This window comes from Procambarus clarkii, chromosome 56, assembly GCF_040958095.1.
Source record: "Procambarus clarkii isolate CNS0578487 chromosome 56, FALCON_Pclarkii_2.0, whole genome shotgun sequence".
NCBI classification, from domain to species: Eukaryota; Metazoa; Arthropoda; class Malacostraca; order Decapoda; family Cambaridae; genus Procambarus; species Procambarus clarkii.
This window is the reverse complement of record NC_091205.1, coordinates 20,033,297-20,058,972: the sequence shown is the minus strand read 5'-3', so window position 1 is coordinate 20,058,972 and position 25,676 is coordinate 20,033,297. Positions and strand designations below refer to the sequence as shown.

Genomic DNA, 25,676 nt, shown 5'->3' with positions numbered 1-25,676 from the left:
GTTGTTGTTGTTTCGCGAAACGAGTTTTCCACATGACGAGCTCGGTGCCGGAACGGATTAAACTCGTTAATCGAGGCGCCACTGTATAAACTTTTTTTTTAATTTAGTAGGAAATATTAATGTCAACTGGTTAGGTTGTGATTGCCAGATATGTGTATTAATTTGTGTTTTCTTTAGCAAGCATTTGTAATGGTATTGCAGACCCTCTAGCACTTGAGGGCAGATATGGGTATAAACCATAATGCTTGGAGAATAGTTTGCATGTGTTACCCTTCCTAGAATGCTGCAGGACTCGTCACGAGACAGATGGAAGTAGATATCTTAAGTTTGGTATACTGTGTATAGTTTTGTAGCTGCTGCCATGAAGAATTTCATATCATGTGTTCTTCTGTAGGTTCTTTTTTCTCTCTCAAGTTAAATTAAGTTGTCAGAATTAAACATGTTGAATACTAATGCTTTGTATGCATGTACAGTACATGTATTAGTCTCTGTGTATCTCTCTCAGTGCATGGAGTCTTGGTTGAATTTGTGAATAACTTCATGCTAATATGTGTTGTTATATGTATATACTGTGTGTATATCTCCTTATTAATTATGACTTGTTATAATACTGTACAGTATAATCTGCAGTACTTTTAGATGCACAGTAAAAATCATTACACATTTGAATTTGTATATTGAAATGTTTTTAAACTGCCTTTAATAAAATGTATTTTAAATTTTTCTATTCGATGAACAGCTTCTGGTGCAGTGTATCTGTGGGGCCATAATGGGGACGGGCAGCTAGGAACGGGGAATAAAGAAGACCATTTCTTCCCAGTGAAAGTGCTCAAACTGGACACTCCTGCCAAAGCTGTTGCTGCTGGCAGTATCCATTCACTGGTCCTGGCTGGTTAGTGGGACTCTTATATAAATTTGTTTATATTAATTAGGTACCAACAATATATGTAACAGTACTGGTAGATGAAGATAAGACATTTATAACTGAAATGGCAGCACAGTTTGCAAATGCAAATTTGTACAACAGTACAAAGTTGTACACTTTGTGCAGAGGGGAACATTTGTATAACAGCAGTTGTTTCACAAGTTGTGGAATGCAAGGATTAAATAATAAGAGGCTGTATTCTAGGGTTATGTGATGTCACTAAAGAAATGGCCCTCATGTCATAATACTGTACATTTGCTTTCCATCAAACCTGCTCAGAAGTTCCAGCCTGATGTATGGTAACATCTTCAATCACTAGAGGTTTCTGGCAATGGCATATGATTCTGGGAATATTTTGTTTATATCCCAACACCAACCAACACCCCAACAACACCCAGTATGGCTTCCCAATGTTGTCACCCATGATAAAACCTACATGACACACTTGTGTGCATTTACACCACCAAAATGTACATAGAATTTTTTATGAAGTAACTGATGAAGAGGGAATATTTGTCAGAATTTTTGAATAGGAAAATGGAATATTCTGCCAACACCAACTGATAGAGTACTGGTACTGCAGAAATTACTAACTCGTATAAAAACATCCATGGATGATACTTGCAGCAGAAAGGCTTTAAAAGAATATTTTCTTGAAGAGGTTGGATGAGTTGAGAGGTGAAAGATCAGCCTATACAAGCTCTAGCTTACGTGGACTTATCTGGCACGGGAGCGGGGCTGTGACTTTTATAAAATAAAAGTTGCAGCCCCACTCCTGTGCCAGGTAAGTCCACTACGGGTTCACCATAGCCCGTGCTACTTGGAACTTTTTGTTCCAAGTAGCAAATCCTAAACAACAACAATAACTCTAGCTTACCAGCTTCACAGCAATATCTCTCCTTCCCTTATACATTACTGTAATAGGATGTATTCATTTTGTCTAATCCTGATATTCAAACATACTTGTACAGTAGTTGAAAGTATTAATGAAATTAATTCTATTAGAACTTGAGTTAAGTTGTAAATTGAGATCTTATGAAATTTCAGTACAGTATTAAAAATGCATTTTCTTCTTTACAGTGTCCAAATCTATATTGTTGTATAAACAAAAATCTGTACTTGTATTGCCAGTTTAGTTCGGGTCAATGGCAATGATGTCAGTGTGGTGGTGGTGTGCATGTTACACCCAGTAGCAACCAGGGTTATTACCGGCATATTAAATATTATTGATCATGTGTGCACCAGTATGCAATAGGCATGTAAACTGCCTGGCAAGTGTCAAGGTGAGGGAGAGGGGAGCACGAGCCAGTGGTGCACGCCCTGCTGGCTTATCCTTGTGTAGATCGTTTGAGATTTGTTCAGGGGTGAATCTTGACCTCATTTTAGTTTTCATCTTGCATTCCTGTCACTGGTGGTTATATTTGTTAGTTCCAATTGCTCGACAAATGGAGAAGGAAGTATGATGTATTTATTTTATTTCTTTATATACTGTACAAGAAGGTATATTGGGTTTGTGAGAGTTAGTGATGGCGCATAGTGTAGTGTGCTGGAGGAAGCTTTCTCTATGGAAGTAAAGGCTATTCTTTACTGGGCTAGTTTTGGTGATTCATTTTAATAGCTAGAGTTGTGTTGTGACATGATAGTAAAGTGGGTTTGCAGTTGCCAGATGTTACCTTGTATTTGTACCATTATGAGTATTGATTTCCTGTAGGAAAAATTTGTGTGTTGTATGCAGGTTGAATTGAGTTATTGTTATGCACGGACTATTAACTTGCTTAGCTGTGCTCGTAGGGGGTTGAGCTTTGGCTCTTGGGTCTTGCCTCTCAACTTTTAATTGACTTGTTGTGTCCATATCTCTAGACTGAGATGTAGATGCCAATGGTTATAATTCTGGACATGGACTGTGGTATTGTAGTAGAGGGTTGTAGGTAATGGTTATACAGTATTTTACTTGCTGGGATATCTTGTGGCTACATTATGTCCTGGAGTGTGGCTGGTGTGACTCATTTTACAGAGGTGAAGATTGACTTGGATTTCTTGTGCTCAAAGATGGTGAGGGAACCTTGTTGGTGGAAGGGATGGGTGGTGTTGTGGAGTGGTGGGAGGGAAGGGTGGTGGTGTGTTGGTGGGAGGGAAGGGTGGTGGTGTGTTGGTGGGAGGGAAGGGTGGTGGTGTGTTGGTGGGAGGGAAGGATGGTGGTGTGTTGATGGGGGGGGGGGGAAAGGTGGTGGTGTGTTGGTGGGGGGGAAGGATGGTGGTGTGTTGGTGGAAGGGAAGGGTGGTGGTGTGTTGGTGGGGGGTAGAAGGATGGTGGTGTGTTGGTGGGAGGGAAGGGTGGTGGTGTGTTGGTGGGAGGGAAGGGTGGTGGTGTGTTGATGGGGGGGGGGGGAAAGGTGGTGGTGTGTTGGTGGGGGGGAAGGATGGTGGTGTGTTGGTGGAAGGGAAGGGTGGTGGTGTGTTGGTGGGGGGGAGAAGGATGGTGGTGTGTTGGTGGGAGGGAAGGGTGGTGGTGTGTTGGTGGGAGGGAAGGGTAGTGGTGTGTTGGTGGGATGGGCGGGTGGGGTTGTGTTGGTGGGATGGGCGGGTGGTGTTGTGTTGGTGGGGGGGAAGGGTGGTGTTGTGTTGGTGGGGGGGAAGGGTGGTGTTGTGTTGGTGGGGGGGAAGGATGGTGGTGTGTTGGTGGGGGGGAAGGATGGTGGTGTGTTGGTTTGAGGGAAGGATGGTGGTGTGTTGGTGGGGGGGAAAGATGGTGTTGTGTTGGTGGGAGGGAAGGGTGGTGTTGTGGTGGGTGGAACGGATGGTGTCATGTGCTACTAAAAAAAACTTGCCGTTATATACTATCGAGGGGTTGTGTTGTTATTATTATCTCTGGTAATTGTCGGTGAAGGGGAAAAGCCTTTGGGGTGAGCAAGAGGTATGTGGTAGACTGGTCTGGGTAAGGAATGCAGCGTTGCATGTTGACAGTGTTATGGATTGATGTAACCTCAGCACACCTTCTCCCCCTTTTGTTGAGTTCCCCCCTTTGTGGAGTTCCCCCCCCCCCCTGTTATTGTTGAGTTCCCCCTTCTTTTGTTGAGTTCCCCCCTGCTATTGTTGAGTTCCCCCACTGCTATTGTTGAGTTCCCCCACTGCTATTGTTGAGTTCCCCCACTGCTATTGTTGAGTTCCCCCACTGCTATTGTTGAGTTCCCCCACTGCTATTGTTGAGTTCCCCCACTGCTATTGTTGAGTTCTCCCCTCTGCTTTTGTTGAGTTCTCCCCTCTGCTTTTGTTGAGTTCTCCCTCTTTTGTTGAATTCGCCTTTATTGAGTTCTTCTTTGAGTTCACCTTTGACACATTTTTTATCTTAATTGCCATTTTTTTATATACACCATATGTGCATGCGATTTTATAAGTATATCCTTGTCATTAGTTTACCGTCAAAACTGGCTTAAATAATTTGCCTCTGACATGCGACTCGGCCTTATTATAGTACTCGGTATAGGAATTCTAGTTTTCCAAGTACTGTATTGCTATTAACTTTTAACCTACGTGCAGTTGCCATATTTGCTGCATTGTATATTTGGGGTTTTATTTCTCTTAGTATTGTTGATGAGGCCTTTTTATTTTATACAGTAACTATGTCAAAAGACTTTGAAGGAACCATTTTAACAATACTAGTTCCAGGTCTTCCAATATTTAGCATATATTTTTTTCCACAGAGTGATGACGCTTATCTTGTTTGGAAGTTGCATGATGTGTAAATGTCAATATCTAAATTCCTTTCAAGAATTATGTGGTGTGACTATAATAGGTATGTGGCACATGCATGGAAAGGGTTAACTGTGGGATGCATGTGATAAAGAATGTGGTGTGTGTGTGTGTGTGTGTTGTAGTGGTGTATTATAAATGAGTGTGATCATGACTATTATTAAATAGCATGACTTGTGCACATGTCTCTTGAGAAGTCTGCCTTTGTGTGATTTAAACTTATGAATATTGTCACCCAGAATTAGTTATATTTCTCGTGTAATTATATTCAGATGAGCGTGAAGCAACGTGTTAAATAATATGCTATGTTATAGGCACAGATAATTACAATATAAATAAGGTGGGGCATGAAAATGAGCTGTTCAGAAACAGTAGGTGGCAACTGCATTGACATTAGGAAGTAGGTGGTAATGGTAGGGAGGGAGGGAAGGGTTGCTGGAATCAACCAGTTCCATATTGACTAGTGGAGGAATATCATCTCTTGGCCGCTCGCGCTAAAGCTTACACCTTGGTGACAGGTTACTGGGCGTTTTTATGCCTTGGCCTCTATTTGGCCCCTCTTTATTTTCATCATGTGTGAGTGGTATTATTTTAGCTAGAAAGGTACTGTTCTTTGATTTGGAGAATTATTTAGTTCACATTATTATTTATTTACATATTTTTTATTGTAGCTGTGTTACTGTGACTATAATTAACTGTTGCTATGCTGCTACATTTGTACTCCCCTAATTGTTCTTGTGGGGGGTTGAGGCTTGGATCTTTGGCCTTGCCTCTCAACTGTTAATCAACTGGTGTACAGGTTCCTGAACTTATTGAACTTTATCATATCTACATTTGAAACTGTGTATGGAGTCCACATCCACCACATCACTTCCTAGTGCTTTCCATTTGTTAACTATGACACTGAAAAAAGTTCTTTCTAACGTCTGTGGCTCATTTGGGTGCTCAGTTTCCACCTGTGTCCCCTTATGCAGTGCCACCCATCCAAAATAATGTCTCTATCTACCCTGTCAATTCCCTTGAAATTTTGTATGTTGTAATCATGTCACCCCGAACTCTTCTGTTTTCCAGCGATGTGAGGTGCAATTCACGCAGCCTTTCCTTGCAACTCACACCTTTTAGTTCTGGAACTAGTCTAGTTGCATACCTTTGAACCCTCTCCAGCTTCATCTTATGCTTGACAAGATATGGACTCCATGCTGGAGCTGCATACTCCAGGACTGGTCTAAGAGTATGCAGACACACACACATGTATGCATTCATGCATACTCACTGTCTTCTGTTGCTTAGGTATACCCTTATTTATCCATTGGAGTACCTTTCCTTCTATTTCTGCCTGCATCTCTAGCTTATGCATTAGTCTCCTATGGGGTACTGTATCAAAGGCAATCCAAAAAGATTGCTTTCTGGCAATTCAAAAATATGCAGTCTGCCTACTCTTCTCTTTCTTGCCTAATTTTTGTCACATGGTCATAGAATTCAATTAATCCTGTGAGGCAAGATTTGCAAGATATTCTCAAACCTATTGGGCTCAGTCATATCTATATTTGAAGCCATATATGAAGTCTGCCTCAACCACTTTACTTAGCATATTCCATTTGTTCATCAATGACACAAAACAAATTCTCAAATGTACCCCTTTTTCATATAGTGTGTGCCTTGTTTTCCCTGAGAATTTTGCATGTAGTGATTGTCTTCCCTCCAATTTTCTCTCCCAGTGACTGAAGTTTAGTTCCCTTATTATTTTCTCATTGCTCATACTTCTCAAATCTTGAGCATGTCTAGTCACATACCTCTGGACTTTCTCCGGCTTCACTTTGTGTTTTAATAAGCTATGGAATCTTATGCCACATGTTTTATAATTGGTTTGACATACAGTACAGTATTTGGTATACAAGGCCTTGAGTGATTCTTTATTTTAATTTATAAAAGCAGTTCTTGCATTGACCAGCAAGTTTCTTACAGTCCTACACCATATTTACTCTTCTCATAACCCCCTGTGGGACCCAGCTAGTAACATCCTGCCTCTTTGCTGTGACTCTTCTGTTGCATAGGTACTTCCCTATCCACTGGAGCCCCCTTCCCTGTTATTTCTGCTTGTTTCTCCAATGTGTGCTTTATCCTCGTATACTGTGTTGATGTGCTTGTCATTCAGACCCTCTAAGGATATGGTCTGCCCACCCTTCTCTCTCTCTCTAGTATGATCTGTCACCTCTCTGCCACACTAGACACTTTCCCTCTTATTCATGGATTTTGATGCAATAATATGATTCATTGTCTGGTGCATGAACTATAAGCTCTGCTTATACAAGAAATTCCCCATCATTATTATTATTATAATTTTAAATGGTGTCAATTATTATTATTATTAGGTATCTGACATGCAGTGTTTGTGGTCATCATCATCTGGGGGTTCCACACTGTTTTAATATAAATTCATATTTTAGCTTTAAAAACAATAGAGTATTTAAAACAAGAAATGCTATTCCAAAAGAAGCAGAGTTTGTGATTTTAATTAAAATGCAGTGACCTAGATGTAGTATACTGTAATCTGTGATTAGCTGTATGTTGAATCATATAATTGTGCTGGCCACACCACAAATAATGTGTCATTTACTGAGTCTGATGACAGTGCAGACATTCTTAGATATTTTAGGCATTTTTTATGAATGTAATTAGTCTTAATAACATAAAGAGTCAAGAATGAATTGCTTACTATTACTTCAGTAACAGCTGCAGCAAATTGCAAAATACCCTACGTTTCTTGTACCTTACCTTGAGGTTACCTTGAGGTGCTTCCGGGGCTTAGCGTCCCCGCGGCCCGGTCATCGACCAGGCCTCCTGGTTGCTGGACTGATCAACCAGGCTGTTGGACGCGGCTGCTCGCAGCCTGACGTATGAGTCACAGCCTGCTTGATCAGGTATCCTTTGGAGGTGCTTATCCAGTTCTCTCTCGAACACTGTGAGGGGATTGCCAGTTATGCCCCTTATGTGTAGTGGAAGTGTGTTGAACAGTCTCGGGCCTCTGATGTTGATCTTTGTATTTCAAAGTTAAATATTGCCAGCATAATGTATAAAGGATGTGACTGAATTTAACACGGATTTTTTATAAATTATTTATTTCTGTCAAGTACTATACACGCATTCTTCGAATAAAATACTGTATTACTGACGTCAGTTTAGGATGTTCCTTAAATTATTCTTTATTTCAGAGATTGGAGAGTTGTACATCTGGGGCAGCAACAGTGAAGGCCAGCTTGGACTTGAAGTAAAGGAACAGCTCACTCCGGCACTCCTCACTTTGCCACAGCCTGTGTTGAGCATTGCTTGTGGATACTACCATTGTGTAGCTCTCACTGGTATGATCTTTGTTCACTTATGATTCATGATCCAATTTGGTGATAAGAGTTGACGGTCAAATAGACAGCCCCTGCCCGGCACAAGTTCACAAAACAGAAATTTTGGCCTGTGTAATAATGATTTTTAACACTCAATTTTCAAGTGCATGGCTGTGCGCTCATCCTTATATGAGTTCACTTGTTGTGCTCGATATTTAAATTTCACAGTCTAACCTCGTGACTCTTCGCATTTGATTTGTTTTAAAAAAAAATATTTTTTAGATTATAGTACATGCTGTGTTGTGGCACCTCACAGCAATTCTGAACTTAATTTTTCATTGCATTTATGGCTGGAAAATTGTGGGAGTGGTTAGTAATAATGTTTAGATAAGTTTAATGTGAGAAAAGTGGACAAAGTGAAATTTTCAAGGCCTCTAAAATACATCCCCTATTCTTCCCATGTAAACTACTGTGTACATTTTATAGCACTATTTCTTTATTATAATTTTAATCTCTAACTATCAGGCCAAACTACAGGTAATCTTGAATATACATTACTAATCATGTTGCCTTCCTTATAAGCACGTGTGAACTTAGTTTTTAAACCATTGCTCGTGAAACCATTGCATGGTTTACAGTGTGCTAGTGAAATATATATATATATACTGTAGTTAATTTTGTTTGCTTTTTATCTATCATTGTTAATGGTGGTTATTTTTTAACTAGAGATGTACATTTCTACTCATGATTGCGTGTGACAGCTTTTGGACGAGTGTACACATGGGGTGAGAGTGACCATGGCAAGCTGGGGCTACCATCAAGTCAGCTGTCCTCACACCACCTTCCTCAAGTAGTTCCGCTCCCAGAGAAGATCATTCAGGTTGCTGCTGGAAGTGCACATACACTCTTCCTGTCTGGTGAGATTGGCCGAGGTTGGCTTTTTGCTGCCGCTTTTAGTTAAGTGTTTGTTTTGTTATGGTTACACAATGCAAGGTTACTGCTGATATGTGCACCCAAGTGCTTTATTTATTTATTTTTTTAATAAGTCTCATTCAAAAACTAATCGAAAACTAAGTTACAATATTTCATTTACATAAATTTAATAATAAATTAAAACAAATTTGTACAGAATTTTTAATCCCAAAATTAATAATATTTTATTGAATAGTCAAAAACCATTTATCCATTTGCCATAACACAGCTAAAATGTTTGAATTTGAAGGTATCCATTGAAACAACTAAATATTACAAGACTAGTTAGGCATTGGTAAAGTCATGTTTGTGAATCATTTGTTAATGTATGCTTTTGAAGATGTAGATGAATGGCTCTTGCAATTATCAGTTCAAACACACACTTAAACAATAGACGTTAAGCCACTTGGCCGATAGTTCAGTGCAAGTGATTTCTCTCTCCTCTTAAATATCAGTACCACATTAGCAATGTTTTATTAAAGTGCAAGAAAAGGACTTATTAAGCTCCTTAAGATAATACAAGAGCTGTGCTCTATTTACAATTTGTGTATTATACTAAACTTGTACTAGTGCATGCATTGTTTGAGAGCCCAGTCTAAAACAACATTAGGCTGAGATTCAGAAACCCTTAGTAGATGGTATTAAAGTTGAGAGCCCAGCAGGGCAATCTAGGCCACCTCCATTGCACTGTTTTCTATTGTTCTATTGTTCACTGTCTTCCTACAATCACACACATTCATAGCTGTACAGTACTCCACAATTTTGGTATTTTAAAAGTTTAATAAGACATGCAACCCAGGTGGGTTGTACCTACATTTTCATCGGGCCTTGTAAAGATGTAGAGAGCACTAGGCCAACTACATTTTCCCACATTTGTTATGCCACCTGGTCTAGGATCTATGCCAGTTTCTACTAAGGGTGCAAAACTAAAGCCAATAGTGCCAGAACAGTTTGGGGTTGGAATTGACTCAGTTAATGCCTGATAACTCCCTCACCCCATAATAAATGTATAATGCTGACATGGAAAATAAATGTCCAGAAAGAAATTTAAATGAAGAATAACCTTCGAGAATGGATTAAATGCGATATTGACACTGTTGAATCCACAATTGGATTCAATTGAAGATAATGATGATTATAGTATAGATGTTATTGTAGATCATGTATTGAAATCTACAGATGACATGCAGCAAATCATTTTCTAGAAAGTAAATAATTTATAAACAAGCAGGAGATTATATCTTAACTGCCTTCAGGCTCGGATCATTTTAGAAAGCGTCACTGCTTAAAGCAAACATCAGATGGTACGATCACTCCAACATCAAACTCTTCTCTTATCCTAGAACAGCGTTGCTCAACTGGGGTTTCCCGGAAACCTAGGGTTCAGTGAGAGAGTCACTCGGTGTTTATTTTTTGGTTTGCTTAGGGTGAGAAACGCTGCTTTAGAGGATACATAATAAACTTGCTACTCACTTTCCTACATTGTGCCATTTCACAAAAGCTTGTGTTTTTTTGTGTTTTTTTCATGAGTACTAGTACGTAGATTAATTTTGTATTGATATTTTTGGTGTTCTTAATAAGTGCATGCATTATTGTAGTTTGTTATATATAATACAATGCATTGAGTGTACACGTATATGTTGAGAGGCATATTCAGCTGCAAAGATATGGTTTTGTTTTAACATAGACCTCACAGTAACACAAACCTCTAACTCCAAGTACTGTATAGTAGATGAATGGTATTTGACTGTAAAGTAAAGGATTAGTTATTGAATAGTGATCTTACAAATGAGATGAAATTTAATTGTGAATTACGGTTTGTTTTGAAGAGAAGTGTTCATCTCAGCTTTGCTTTCATTTATTTTGATTCTGATTTTTTAGGTTATTGTATTAATTATCCATTTCTTGCTTTATCATGAAATTTACATTTTAGACAAATCCTCCGATTGGGATTGATGTGGTACTGAATAATATTTAATCTCTTAACCGACTTTTGTTTTGCTTTCTCCACTTGCACAGTTTGTTGAGCACCGACAACAATGCCATCTGTTACGGAGGTATGTTGAGTATGTTTGCACGGAATTTAATTACATTAATATGTAGATTATATCGTTAATAATTTGCTCTTCATAACACGCAAGAATGCTAGAAAAGCCAAATAAATTTTTTATTGCTCTGTTTTAGGTGGTACTGTACATTTCAAATGTTTCTCTCTGTGTGGGAAATGTTGAGTTTGTGATACAAATTCATATTAACCTACTTTGTTATGTTAACAATAAAAGGGGGGGGATTTTTATAGTTACTGGAACGTGTCATTTGAGTGTCCCCACAACATTCTTGAAATGGCAATTGGCCATACACATAGTCTTTCTTGAAGTTTGCCTATGGCTACTGCTCAAACACATTTCAGTAAATTAACGATAAATCTTTGCATTTACATTTCAGTGTTATGTTGTATGTAAATATAAAGGATATTGTGTACCTTTAATTGGGGTTTACATTGTATTTTTATCTTTGATGTAAGGCTATATTGCAGTGCAATCTGTTTTACTTTATTCTGCATTACACTTATTATACATATCAGGAGGTAAATAGCAGGGAAAATGTAATATACTTCAGTATAATTGGCAAATTAGTTGAAAGGGAAATGCTGACTTGAAAATATGTTTGTAGTATGAAACCATTGGAAGAAGTTCTTCAAAAAGTTAAGGAGATAATTGCAGGTCCAGGACAACAAAATGCTGAAGATACTGAAAATAGTGTTTATATATTATTTGTCTAAATATGTAGGAATGTGTGTCATTTGCTATAAGAAAAATTCAAAGCATTTTGGGATAATTGGCATAAAGTGGCCATTATTTGGTAATCTGCATTAGAACCATATGATATGATACAGATATTGGAGGTGCTACTGTATGCAGGATTGTTAGTTCAGTGTTTCAGCTCATTAAAATAGCACCCCAAGCAGCACCCAGATACTAGGGGAAGGACACTACTAAGTGAGATACTGAGTAGTATAGGATTTCAGTAGAAGAGGTAAAGAGCAGTTGGAGGAACTAGATGAAATAAAGTCATTAGGACTTGATTGAATCCCTCCATGTGTATTAAATAGAACTGAAAACACATTTTGCAAGCCACTTGCAAGAATCTTAATTTATTATCTGAGAAGGAAATCCTGCTTGGTTGCTGGAAAGCAACAAATGTAGTTCTTACAGGAAAGTGGACACCCAAGGAGGGCTAAACTTCAAACCAGTGTCACTGACATACATACCTTGCAAGATTCTAGAGAGATCAATAAGGAGGAAACTAGGGGAACACATAGAAGGGATTAACTGTGTAACCAAAAGTTTAATGTAATAAAGTTTGGGAATGGAGAATGAAGGACATTACAGTACAGCAAAAAGACAGCTGTGAGAATTTGGTGTGTGTATATAACACTACTACTAACATGAGTGTCTCGCATAAATAGGATTGTATTGGCAGTGTAAGTGAACCTGGCAAATATTCAGACAACTTATAAGATTTGTATGATGTCCACATCAGACTAGCTCTGTAACATACATGACCAGACTAGAATCTTCACATTGTGAAGCACAAAAAGCAGAAAGAGAAAATTCTGTGGTTTACAACAAGATTGTTGCCTGTAAAAAGTGAACTAAGTCATGAAGGTAAGATAATTAAGGTAGCTAAATTAGCAGCCAAAACAAGATGTAAAAATCAGAGGTGTGATCATGACATCCAAATAATAATGGGAATAGATGAGGTGAATAATAGCGTTGTTTCAGTATGAGGGGAAAAGAGGACAAGGGAACACAGGAGTTGAAATAAATTTTGTTCTTTTTCTTAGAAATGATAGCAATGTAGCACATGTATTACAATAAAAAGGCATAACATTCTATTACATATGACTTTCAAGATGCTAAATATACTAGTTTACCACTGAAGAAAGTAATATAATCGAAGTAAATATCCATCTATGTACAGCACGTGTTAATTTTGGTTAATGGCACTTTCGTTACAGAGGGTGGAACAGTATATTCATGTGGCTTGGGTAGCAATGGAGAGCTTGGTCAAGGAGAAGGAGAATTAGAGTGTTTTCTGCCACAACAGGTCATTGAGACTAACCCCTCGGCTATTGTGATCATAGCTGCTGGTGACAATCATTCTTCTGCTATTACAGGTATGTCATTCTATTTGTATTTGTGTAATTATCTGCATATATAATTATGTCAGTGTCTGCTACAGGTTTGTATGTGTATCTGACTATCTACTTGCCATACATTACATTGCAATATTCTCAGGTGTGTGTCACTGTAATTAGGTCTCCTTATTACTTTTAGCATATTTATTTTTCTTGCTTTTGTTCCAAATTTTATGGTGACTGCAATATCTGGAGAACACCTTTGCACATTGGTTTGTCACTTTCATGACATGTGTTTAATGGTGCAAAGAAAGGTCCCTATTGTTATTAAGCTGCCTAGGATTCTGATGGCATGTTTGAACATCATCGTAACACATCACTGGGAAGCAGTAGAGCTTGAGCAATATCCCAAATTTATACACACACATACCCGAATGCAAAAGGATATTCCCAGTTGCAATTAGTACTCTAGAACATTTTTCAATAGTGTGAATCATGCAGCCAGGTACTGGTATATTGCAAATATACCTGCAGGATCATATATCATTTAGAAAAGATCAAGGCAAATGGTGGGGAGGGGGGGGGGAATGTTCAACAAGCTGTCGGTTTCCAGTCCTCATCGAGGACACTAGTGTTAGTGGCCCTCGGGTAAATATATGCACTAGGGAGCACTTGAGGAAAGTATCTAGCTAAAGTGAGCTGTAAATATATTCAAATATAAACTATATCTAAAAAATTGAAAATAAAAGCAGTTAGTAATGGTAATGTCTTCTCACAAACATAATAACATAGGAGTGCTTTGTCAAGGTCTGAGTGTGTGTAACATACACTCAGATCTTGACAAAGCACTTAGGAAAGTGCAAAAGACTTGTGTAAATTCCCTACATAAATTTCACAAATATACAAGTGTGAATTTTTATTCAAAATAAAAACAGTTTTAAAGGGCTTTACAAAATTCCATAGAGATGCACTTAAAAGGTGTACTTACAAATTTCCATGTGAAACACTCATTTGTTCTTATTCCATACAGTATCACCTTATAAGGTAGTAGTCTTTCGTCTTAACAAGAGTATAATATTGCACAAGTATTATTTTAAATTATATAACATTATAACAATAATGATTGCATTTCTGTAGTTTTGCTCTACAAGTTGCCCTTTGCAATTTGCCTAAAGTTAAGTTACTTTTTCATGAGGTTTGAAATTATGTTTGTAAACAAAAACAAAAGTTGTTCTTGGTGTGACAGGTTGCTGTTTCTAACCATGAAAGATACGTTTGTTACAGAGGATGGGTATTTGTTGACTTGGGGTTGTGGCCGACATGGAAAACTGTGTCATGGAGAGGAAAATTTCTCCTCCCAGTTTCTTCCATTAAGGGTCCGCAGATTACGTCACATCAGAGTCATTCTGGTGAGCATCTTAGTCGTGCGTGAATTCATGGATAAGGCATAAGTTACCAACATTGTTTCATGATTTTTGTGTAAAATAATATCCTGGGATTGGTACAATTTGCATTTATTTTTTTATCATATACTCTACTTAGACATAACTTAAAGCTCTGGGCCTGTGCTTCCCTATCCCATGAAAGTGAGATACTGTATTGGCTAATTAAAATTATTACTGTATTGTGACAAAAAAAGTTACCTTTTACATTCTGAACTGGTATCTTGAACTCGTCTGATATTTTGTTATAAATAAATCGGTAGCTCCAGAAATCAAGGGCATATTCATTTTTCATATTTGATAACTTTATAGCAGTTTATGCATTATATATGACTAATGTGTGAGGGGACTTACTACTCATTGCTTATGTCTTGATAATTTCTATGCATATTTAGGTGGGCTGTGGAGGCTGCCACACTATGGTCCTGGGCTACAGACGCACTGAAGAGGTGGAGTCCACAAGGGACAACAGCCACCTGCTTCACCATTCAGTGAACAGCTTGGCTCGGGCACGACGAAGGGTCGCAGACGTAAGTTTATTTGCATTTGTATTAAAGTAAGCATGATTACCTCTGCCGTTAAGCCAGTTGTGTAACTGTTAATAGAGAGTAGAGTTTGTGATTGAATAAGGGCAAGTGTAAAATATTATGGTTTGCAGAGTGGCTGTAAAGTCTATAAAGTAGCATGAGATATGTATCGGTAATCTTATGAGGATTTTTATCATTGGATAAGCAGTACTCTAGTTCCAGTATATACAAAAAATTAAATCATTAATTTTTTGCAAGGAATATTTTTTATATATAAAATCAAGTGCTAAGTTGCTAATTTTAGACCGAGGGGCATGTAATTGTGATCTGTGTTCTAATTTGTCAACAGATCTAGCCTGATATTAAGCCAGTGGTATTGTGTTGTACATTTTGTGGGAGAAGTTCATGTGTGAATATTGAGTCGATTAGTCTTGTTGTAGCTCAACACATTTGCTGTACTGTTCCTGCATTGATGCAACATTTGAGCTGTTAAACATTATTATGTAGCTATATTGTAATTGAGGTGGTTAATTCTAGTGTAATCAAATGACGACAAATAATAAAATATTAATTTAAATAGATTTAATTTGCTAAATTACAATGCAAAACTTAAAGAAAAACCCGCTCATAATTCTTCTTGCTGTGATGTTTTTATTTCTTGATGTTAAATATTTGTTATAACAATTTAGGGAGGGGATCTATAGTTATTTATGCAAATCCATCATCTCAAAAGTACCAGTTCCAGGGTGGTTTGAACACTTTATCTGGTACTGTATATTGTAATTTTGGTGTACTATGTATGCATTAAGTTTCTATATTCCTGAATTCTGCTCAGGATTACAGAACACTTGAAGGTTAGAAGCTAAGAAAGAGTGCAGCTTCAATGATCTTGGTAGTTGATAGGTTTATATATAAAATCTAACATAAATTTAATACAGTAACCTTTGTTTAATTTTTCAGGGTATTCTACCACCTTTGAAGTCTGTTGGGCTGCCACCTATCAAACATTCAGTTCTTCCCACAGTTCCCGATATAGAAGATGATGAGCCAGCCAGTGACCAGCCGCAAGTTGATGCCGAGCCAGTCTCAATTGTAAATGTTTTTTTGGGTTATACTGAGTTGATAGTTTAGAGTATTTGTAGACAACTTACCTTATAAAACTATGCAGAAAGTTATCTTTTAAAGAACAAATTTGGGGGGGTTACATTGGCCGTTTCCTGATTTCTGGTGGTTGCTCAGTTCAGTCTGCTATCCATCAGATATCTTTGCTGAGTGGGTGGGATTTTTTCATTATTTTATGACTATGGGCTTCCTTCACCTTTCTGTTTTTTTTGGCATCCTGAAAGAGATTTGGGATAACTGAGCTGTCATCAACAGGCACTGCTCGAATATACTTGAGGCAGACTGGCCTAGGACTGTTGACCTTATATTCTGTTCCCTTTATGTTATACACATGACAAAGAGGATAACGAAGGTTCCCAAGAAGGGAAACAAAAGTAATGACCATATTCTAAAAGAGGAAGCACCACCTGTGTTGCCCGATGACAATGATGACGGAGCCGGCCAAGGATCCCACGAGGCGGGAGGTAGAAGCAACAACTGAGACCAGGCTTAACCACCTGCATTGTTGAGGAAACCAAAACCCCCAAGAGGCTAAACCTCATAATAGATTCACTCAATGCTGAGTAGAATGGCCTAAGACTACAAAGGATGAAACTCGGTTATATGATACACAAGCTATTGCAGTATACCCTAATCAATGCATGTGGTATTATTCTTTGACCATTGTAGAGGACCGAGTTGATATACCCTGACCATTGAACGAGTTGATATGCCCTGACCATTGAATGAGTTGATATGCCCTGACCATTGAATGAGTTGATATGCCCTGACCATTGAATGAGTTGATATGCCCTGACCATTGAATGAGTTGATATGCCCTGACCATTGAATGAGTTGATATGCCCTGACCATTGAATGAGTTGATATACCCCTGACAATTGAATGAGTTGATATACCCCTGACCATTGAATGAGTTGATATACCCTGACCATTGAATGAGTTGATATGCCCTGACCATGGAACGAGTTGATATACCCTGACCATTGAATGAGCTGATGTACCCCTGACTATTGAATGAGTTGATATACCCTGGCCATCAAAGGGATAAACACACCCTGGCCATCGAAGGGGTAGGCGCACCCCTGGCCATCGAAAGTGTCGGCACACCCTCGCCATCGAAGGGGGTCAACGCACCCTTTGAACTAATTAATGCTAGTGAAGTACAGTACAGGGAAGAGGCAATGGGTGAGCCCCTTTCATATTTTATTGTGCACATAATTTTTAAGGATACATTTTTTATAATGCAGTACAGTGTTTAAAAATTGTCAAAAATTCATCTCCCTGAAAATAACAAAAAGGTTGGTGAGGTTCCTGAGAAAGCAGTTGAAGTGGAGCAGAATGAAGCGACGCCAGAGGAGAATGGTGTGCTTGATGTTGAGAGTGAAGAGGAGGAGGAGGAGCAGCAGCAGCAGCAGCAGGAAGAGGAGGAAAATACTGAAGATTGTAAAGAGCAGTTACCTCCATCTGAGAAAAAAGGTGCCACCTTACTCAGTTGAGAAACTTAATACAAGGCCATAGTGCTTGAAGGTTAAGGAAAGACCCCAGTACTGCGTATGTGTATTAAAACCAAATTTTTGAATACAACCTACATCCTTACAGATATTGGGTCTTTCCTTCACCTTCACATTATTCAATGCTGTGCCCCTATTTTTTTCTTGTTGCACTTTTCATTATTGCCATTGACCCCCCTTGGTCTGCATGAGGGTTATGTTACAGCATTTATAACCTGAACATGGGCACCCTCCAAAATTGATCAGCAGCTTCTGGCATTCCATGAATGGGTTACTGTTGCACAACAGTAACACAAATACAAAATATTGTCTTGTTAGTTACGTTTCAAATTTTATGTACCTTATTAATTGGCTGCTTAAAATAAGGTCATTTGATGGCTCCTATATATTATAATGCATCACTTAATATGGGTAAATTATAAAGACTTACTAATTTAGTCCACTTAGTAATTTGTTACTATACTCAGTATAATATTTATTACGTTTACTACTACTGCTGTCATTACTGCTACATTGTTTTACTAATATATATCACAGCTTAAAGTGTAAGTTAAATGTACTATAATTTACATATAATTTTTAGTTTGATTTATGTAAGTGTACAGTTCTTCATTACAGCCAGATTTTTACTGATTTGTACCACTTGTTACAAATGAAGCTTCTAATTAAAGATTTAAAGACTTAGAAAAATTAGTGTTAGCCTTTTTGTAGACTTTCTTTTTACTGGTGTATTTTTTATGTTCCAGGTGGCCGATTTGCCCGGTTCTTTGGCAATCTTGGAAAGAAGAAATCAACATCTGCACTCAGAAGTCATCAAGTAGCGACTGAGGAGTCTGGTGAAGGTATGAAGGGCACCACTGCAAGTGCAACAAAAAGTAAACACCCACTTGAAGAGGATGCCCATTTAGGTACTTTTTTATTAGTTACATTTATTAGTCTTAAATAAAAGGCTTGTAGAACTGGGGCCAGATTCACGAAAGCACTTATGCAATCACTTACGAACCTGTACATCTTTTCTCAATCTTTGGCGGCTTTGTTTTGAATTATTAAACAGTTAATGAGCTCCGAAGCACCAGGAGGATGTTTATAACAATAACAACAGTTGATTGGGAACTTTTCATGCTTGTAAACTGTTTAATAAATGTAACCAAAGCCGTGAAAGATTGAGGAAAGATGTACACGTTCGTAAGTGCTTGCGTAAGTGCTTTCGTGAATCTGGCCCCTGATTTTTTTCTCCTCCCTCAGGCTATATCTAATATAGAACTCCTGATCTAGAACAGATTCAATAAGGCTTATATGTAAGTGCTGCAATGTGTCACTTGTGTATATATACCAACGTTGGGACTTGTACCCACGTGATGAGGCTTGAAATAAACAATGAGATTCTCCAGTCAATAGGTGTCATTAAGTGGTGACTTAACGGGTGGTGGTAGAGAAATATTTGCCACATATTTTGAATTGATGTGCAACTGACGTTTTCTTGTATTATTTAAAAATGGATTTTTTTGGATATAAATTTGGTTATATACCAAGTACTGTACATTGTCTTGTAATGCAACCCATTTTTCACATGTGGTGCCTTAAGCAAATCTACTTTATTTGGTCATATTGGACTACAGTCTTATCTTATAGTTAATTTTTGTCACTTTCAAATAAATCTACTTTAATTGTTCATATTGGACTACAGTCTTATCTTATAGTTAATTTTTGTCACTTTCAAAGCCTGGCTTAGTAGTATCATATATATGCACAAAATTGTTTTGCCACAAGTTACTCTTTGATGTCTGTGACTCCTGTCAACAACATAATTTTTTAGGGGATGGGAGGGAAGGACTCAAGACTCAAGTTGTCATGCATTTTAAGTTACAGTATTTGAATGCCTTGATACCATAGAATGAATATTTCTATAGTATCAAAATTTCCAATGTTGTCAGAAATTGACAATGATCTAAATAGTTGCCCAGAAGTGTGAACCTTCCCGGTCTTTATAAATTTATCAGTAGTTTTGTGAAGGTGTTAAATTAGTTCATCTTAATTTAAAGTTATTGATGTGTCCAGCATTAGTATAGAGGCTGCATGAACTTGCATCAGGTGCATTTAGGCAGTTTTCTATCCCTTTTTGTTCATGACCTCTCACAACATTCCACATTTTCACCTTTTCATAATTTAACTCATACAAAACATAGCCTGAAGTATTGTCACTTGCACCAGATATTTTATCAATTAACTGTTAGCTTGAGCTTTTTCCTTCTTGTCTTCTTAGTTTTCTGTCGTAGGCAACTTACTGGCAACTTGTTCCCTCTGTTTCACATAGCAAGACAGAATGTCTTCTTGGAGGAGTGCGAGTGGTTCACATATGAGATGGCCAAGCCCACTTTACAGGATAACGTCATTTTTATGTTGAGTAACTTGAAAGTGTGTAGATAACACAAATAAGTGAGAACATTTTTAATTTGCTTCCCCACATTGTTATTCATCATATAGGTATTAGTAATGGGTTTGTTTTTAATTATTACTGTACATAATGTAAAGTTGTAATCATGTGTGTTTAGAATTTGAACAAAAAAAATAGATCGAATAAAGCTTTGATTTCAGAATCTTTTGGAGACCCAAATACTGAGGAGTCTGAGGGAGCAGTGAGACAAGTAATGGAAGCTTTTACATCTTCATCTGTTAGAGCTACAAGTTCCTACTCAATTGGTGTCCCTGGTCACAAACAGGTAAGTGAGGTTTGTGTTTTGTTTTTCATTGTATCGGATTCAGGTACAGGAGTTGCATTTTTGTGTCTCGCACATGAACTTGAGTGTGAACTGTCTGTGGGTGTCTACCACCCTGTCTGCACAGGGTGGTAGGAAACAAGTGTTGATTGTAGAAAATTGTGATGAAGGAGAAGAAGTTTTGTTTGTTTATGATAGTTCACTAGCAGCACTCTGCATCTCTAGTATTATGGTGCTGTTGGAGTGTGGTGATGCTGTACACTAATTACCCACATGTGTAAGATAAGGTGAATGGATCGGTGTAATATTAAAATATCTTAAGCCTTTCATATACTGTTTACTGTGGAAAATAGGGTAAATAATAATGATTTATTTTCCTTTGAGTCTCTTAGTAAAATACTTGACACTATTGAGCCAAGATATGAAGAAAAACATTGTCATGCTTAGTTTGTTTCTCATAACATTTCTTTCTGCAGAAGTATTATCTTTATTAATGTTACATTTAAAAACTACATTTGCAGTTGAAAACTAATATTAATTAATTAAATTTTATCTTTCTAATATTGTGCCCAATAATTTTCTTTTAAATGTCTAACCATTTCTGTTGTATTGCAGTCTAAGGCATGCACCATCTTGTAGAAGTTGTGAAGAAGTAGATGTACAGTTTGAAGACATTAACTACAGTTAAAGAACTTCCTGGTCACTACATGTCAAGTCTATTATATTTTCTGTATTTGATCTAATACAGTAGTAATTCATGGAAATTGTAATAGCTTGATCATTACAAGCAATTTATATTTTAATATGGCAAACAACTACTTGAGTAGTTACAGTTTTACCTTATGTTTTATTAACATATGGAAATCAAGGTTTGTTGTGTTATAATTATTTGTTTACATAAATTCCTTATGTACAAATCAAAGTATATAAGGAAGTTATACCCAAATCACAAATGAGGGGGTCACGTGTATTAATCTTTCTCGCCTATATTATATCCCTATTGGTTGCCATGCTGGTATGGAGAATGGTCTTCCACTTTTGCATTCTTTTTGGGCAACTGTCACTTGTTGCATTCAAGTTCTTAAGCATCACGGACCCTTTTTGTGACCATACCGTAATATAGGTCAACCCGTTCTCGCACTTTCGTATAGTCAATATTGACTTGAATGCATTGATAATACGTGCATATGTGACATGCTAATTTATTGTGAATATTTTAGTTTACCTTGAAAAGCTTCATAGAAAACACCGACCTTACCTAACCTTCTTAGTATGTTAAGATAAGCATCTTATTGCTTCGTAATTACAATTATTACTTAACCTATTATAGATATAGATTAAGTAATAATTGTAATTACGAAGCAATAAGATGCTTATCTTAACATACTAAGAAGGTTAGGTAAGGTCGGTGTTTTCTATGAAGCTTTTCAAGGTAAACTAAAATATTCACAATAAATTAGTATGTCACATATGCACTTATTAAATAAGTCAATATTGACTGTAAGAAAGTGCGAGAACGGGTTGTATAGGTAAGTAACCTTAGCCCGTGCATGAATTCTAGTCCTCCATCTAACTTTAGAGCAAGACATGAACTACGCTTCAAACTAAGTAGTAAACTTTCACTCATTATCAATATATATAGATAGTACTGTGGATAGTTGATTCATAGTGAGAATTAAACTGTTTAGCATTGATACTTGTATTTTCACTAGCTTACAATACCAGTGGTATCTTAAGGTAGTTTGTTATACTGTACTGTACCTGTAAATGGATTAACCTGAATGGTGAAAATCCCTTGTAAACAATGCTTATATGACAGTGAGTTGATCTATTCAAGATCTAGATTGCTTAGAAATAATGCATACTTTGTCAGTTCGTTTAATGATGTGTTCTTCCCGGTCATTATTGATGCTTCGATTCTCTCTCTCTCTCTTCCTTTTAATTAGTTACGTTATAGTATATCAAATGTGTCCTCAAGGCTTGTTTCTTATTTTTATATACTGTCAATATGTTCTATGTATTGGATAACAGTGAAACTTGTTAGCAGCTGCTTTAGAATTAAGAATAAAAGATTGTTAAAGCTATCACTGAGATGCCAACATAAAGGCCATACTGTAAAATGCTTTCTTGCAACTAAACAAAATTGATAATGTATACTTAGAGAATGAAGGAGAAAGAACAGTCCCGAGGAAGATTTTTATCAACTTGTACTAATTTCATTGATAGTAAAAGAAGAAAGTAGTGTACTGTTTGTGGTATATACCTGTGAAGTTGACATTTTCTGAAGACTTATCAGTGCTTCTGCAATGAAGCAGTTGAAAGCTGCTCTGCTTAGCAGGCAGTCGAGAGTTGCTCAGCTGAACAGGCAGTCGAGAGTTGCTCAGCTGAGCAGGCAGCCAAGAGTTGCTCAGCTAAACAGGCAGCTGAGAGTTTCTCAGCGGGCAGCTAAAAGTTTCTCCTCTAAATGGGCAGCTATATTTATTGTTAGGACTCTGGACGTGATAATGGTTAGTTGCCAAAAGGAAAATGTGGGGAATAATTTTGCAATTGAGGAAAAATTGAGGTCAAGGATGTTCAGTGTAGATGCAGAACACTACATTTGTTCATTTGATGCATCACACTACTGTGATTTCTGTGTGTAATGAAGTAAGGGCGAAGAGGTAGAACGGCCTATTGACATAGCTCGAGTGCATGGGGGAAATGTGTAAAATCCTGGTTTGTGTCTCGGAGAGGCTGCAGGATCCAAGTAAATTCAGTAGAATTTCTGATTGCAATTCTTATACCATGTCGTAGCTCAGTCGATTAAGGCAGCGTCTGGGATGCTCTTGGACGTTGGTTCGAATCCTCGTCACGGCCCTTGTGGATTTGTTCAGTGACCTCTTAAATTTGCGGCACGCATGCTGGGATAGCGAAAGTGTTAATAAGAGCTGTATTTCTCCACAAGTTTATCAGTCTTGTTTTGTGTTAGTGGTGTTATCAAGTTTATGTACTGGTAAGTAGGGAATTCAACATTATTGAAAATTGTTTCATATTTTGCTTAACTTGTTAATTGTTAGCTTAAACAAATTTTAGGCTTCCTTGCATAAATATTGTCACAAAGCATGTAGGAAATTAAGATGAGTGCCATACTTTTGTGCATTAACAGTGACAAAGTGCAGTTTTGGTGCTCATGCTTGACACTGTTTAGAATGATTTATTTTCATATTACAAAAGTATCCAGCCTTAAGCAAATTGTTAATTATAATTTTGTTTCAAATCAAATATTATTTGTGACATCATGTGTCTTGATATGTAACTAAATTGTTGTTAAGCAAATAGTAACAGAAATAATTAGTCAGATGTGATGTGTCTATCACACGACGTGATAGTGGTCCAGGACGGACCGAAACATTGTCATTTCTCCTTCATCTGATGTGTGGTTTGGTCGTCATATCTTCAGCCACGTTAGTGTGACTCATATTTTGACTGGGCCTAATTCAGAGAGGTGTAGTGTAAAGATTAGATATGATAAATATATGGAAGATGTGAATCTGTTTGAATACTAGAGATGGCATGAAAGCAGTGTACCATAGGTGGAAAAATTTGTACAGGTGTCCTCACACTATAAACTCCATAGTATCTATGACATTGCAAATATTATATAAACATAATATCAAGCATAAATACAGTTTTATAAATAATCCTACCTTTGGTAAAGTTAGCTTAACGATACACTTATTATACTGTACATGCTTGGTATAAGATACAATGTATATTGTTTCAATATGTCCATCAATGTTGCTGAACACTTGTGTACAATATCACATAGGTTTCTTGCACTGACTTTGTGACTTTTTTTTTTTTTTTTTATCATGCATTGTTGGGGTTAACCTCCAGAAATTAGTGTTCAGTGTCAGTCGATTTTAATCAATTTCTTAAATACACAGTATATTGTCTTCTTTATTTAAAAAGAATTATTAATTTTAATTGCATATCAATACATGCAAAAGCACATGTATAAAGAGAATGTTTTATAAGATAGATATATGTTTGAGTTGGTAAAGCCAGTGGAAGGGAAGGGCACTAATCAGGAGAAAGCACCAAGTCAATACAACTATTTAGCACTTAGAAGAGATCAGGATAAGGGTTTGGGATGGGATGGGATGGAATGACACCCAACCACTTGGACGGTTGGGGATTGAACGCCGACCTGCATGAAGCGAGACCGTCGCCCTACCGTCCAGTCAAAGTGGTTGGGTAAAAAGCCATCGTGTAATGAACAAGGAATAAAACAAACTAACTAATAAAAATTTAACAAATTTATTTATTTTAAAAGTTTTGTATGGCAATGAGTCTTAACCCTTTCACATTTGTGGAGCCTTGCTAATTTTAGGAGCTACCAGCATCTTGGGCCAAGTACAAATTACTTGGCAAATACAGGGCAAAGTGCAAATCACTTGTCGATATTTTACTTCCAATGCATACTGCAAAGTTACTATGCATGGTAAAATGTTCAAATTAGTATAGTTTTTTAGCTAAATACTTTCTGATGGTATTTTCAAAAATACAATAAAAGCAAAATAAAATAACAAAAAAAGGAGAGTTAAAGTTAGCCAACATGACGTTGAATATGATTACTACAGTCGTCATTGGAATATTCTGGAATTTTTACCAAATGACATCTGTAGGCATCAAAAATATATTAAAGGGTTAAAAAAAAAGTTTAGGCAATGAATTACCTAGGCGAGACTAGGAGACTATTCAACTTTTGGTTTACAAGAGTACTACTCAATGCTCATCCAGAAGACAGATTCCCAGTGTAAGCTGCTTCATTCCAGAATCTTTTTGTGACATGGATCACTCTGACCATTGAAAACATAGAACTTTTTTCCTTTAAAGTTCATTATCTTGAGGACATTTCAGCAGTTTTCATATCAAGTCACAATCGACTTGAAAATGGTCCAGGACGGACCGAAATGTCGTCATCCCTTCATTTTCTAGTGTGGATTGGTCAACATATTTCAGCCACGGTATTATGACTCATCGCCTGCATATTTTCAAATCAAATTTTTCTCTTTGCTCCTTGTTGGGCCTCTCGACCACAACCCTTTCTAGCTGCATGTCCTTCATTAATCAAGCTTACCAATGTAGTTCTTTAGAAAAAGACAGGAAAGCTAATCATTTGACAAATAAGCAAGATAACTGTATTTAGACTTGTGGCATACAGACAAAACTTCTCTAATGAACATATT

General features: G+C 37.3%; 1 protein-coding gene across 1 annotated transcript in view; it reads left to right on the top strand.

The window, feature by feature from the left end:
• The window catches only part of LOC138353103 (X-linked retinitis pigmentosa GTPase regulator-like), a 31,016-nt gene extending 9,316 nt beyond the window's left edge, over positions 1-21,700 (top strand). Inside the window, exons 5-15 of the mRNA XM_069305826.1 lie at positions 740-892; positions 7,888-8,034; positions 8,775-8,930; positions 13,007-13,165; positions 14,411-14,535; positions 14,964-15,098; positions 16,056-16,187; positions 17,516-17,693; positions 18,475-18,636; positions 20,324-20,448; positions 21,061-21,700. Coding sequence (XP_069161927.1) covers positions 740-892; positions 7,888-8,034; positions 8,775-8,930; positions 13,007-13,165; positions 14,411-14,535; positions 14,964-15,098; positions 16,056-16,187; positions 17,516-17,693; positions 18,475-18,636; positions 20,324-20,448; positions 21,061-21,084 — 1,496 coding nt within the window. The 3' untranslated portion in view covers positions 21,085-21,700. The remainder of the gene's footprint in view (positions 1-739; positions 893-7,887; positions 8,035-8,774; positions 8,931-13,006; positions 13,166-14,410; positions 14,536-14,963; positions 15,099-16,055; positions 16,188-17,515; positions 17,694-18,474; positions 18,637-20,323; positions 20,449-21,060) is intronic.
• The last annotated feature ends 3,976 nt before the right edge of the window (positions 21,701-25,676 follow it).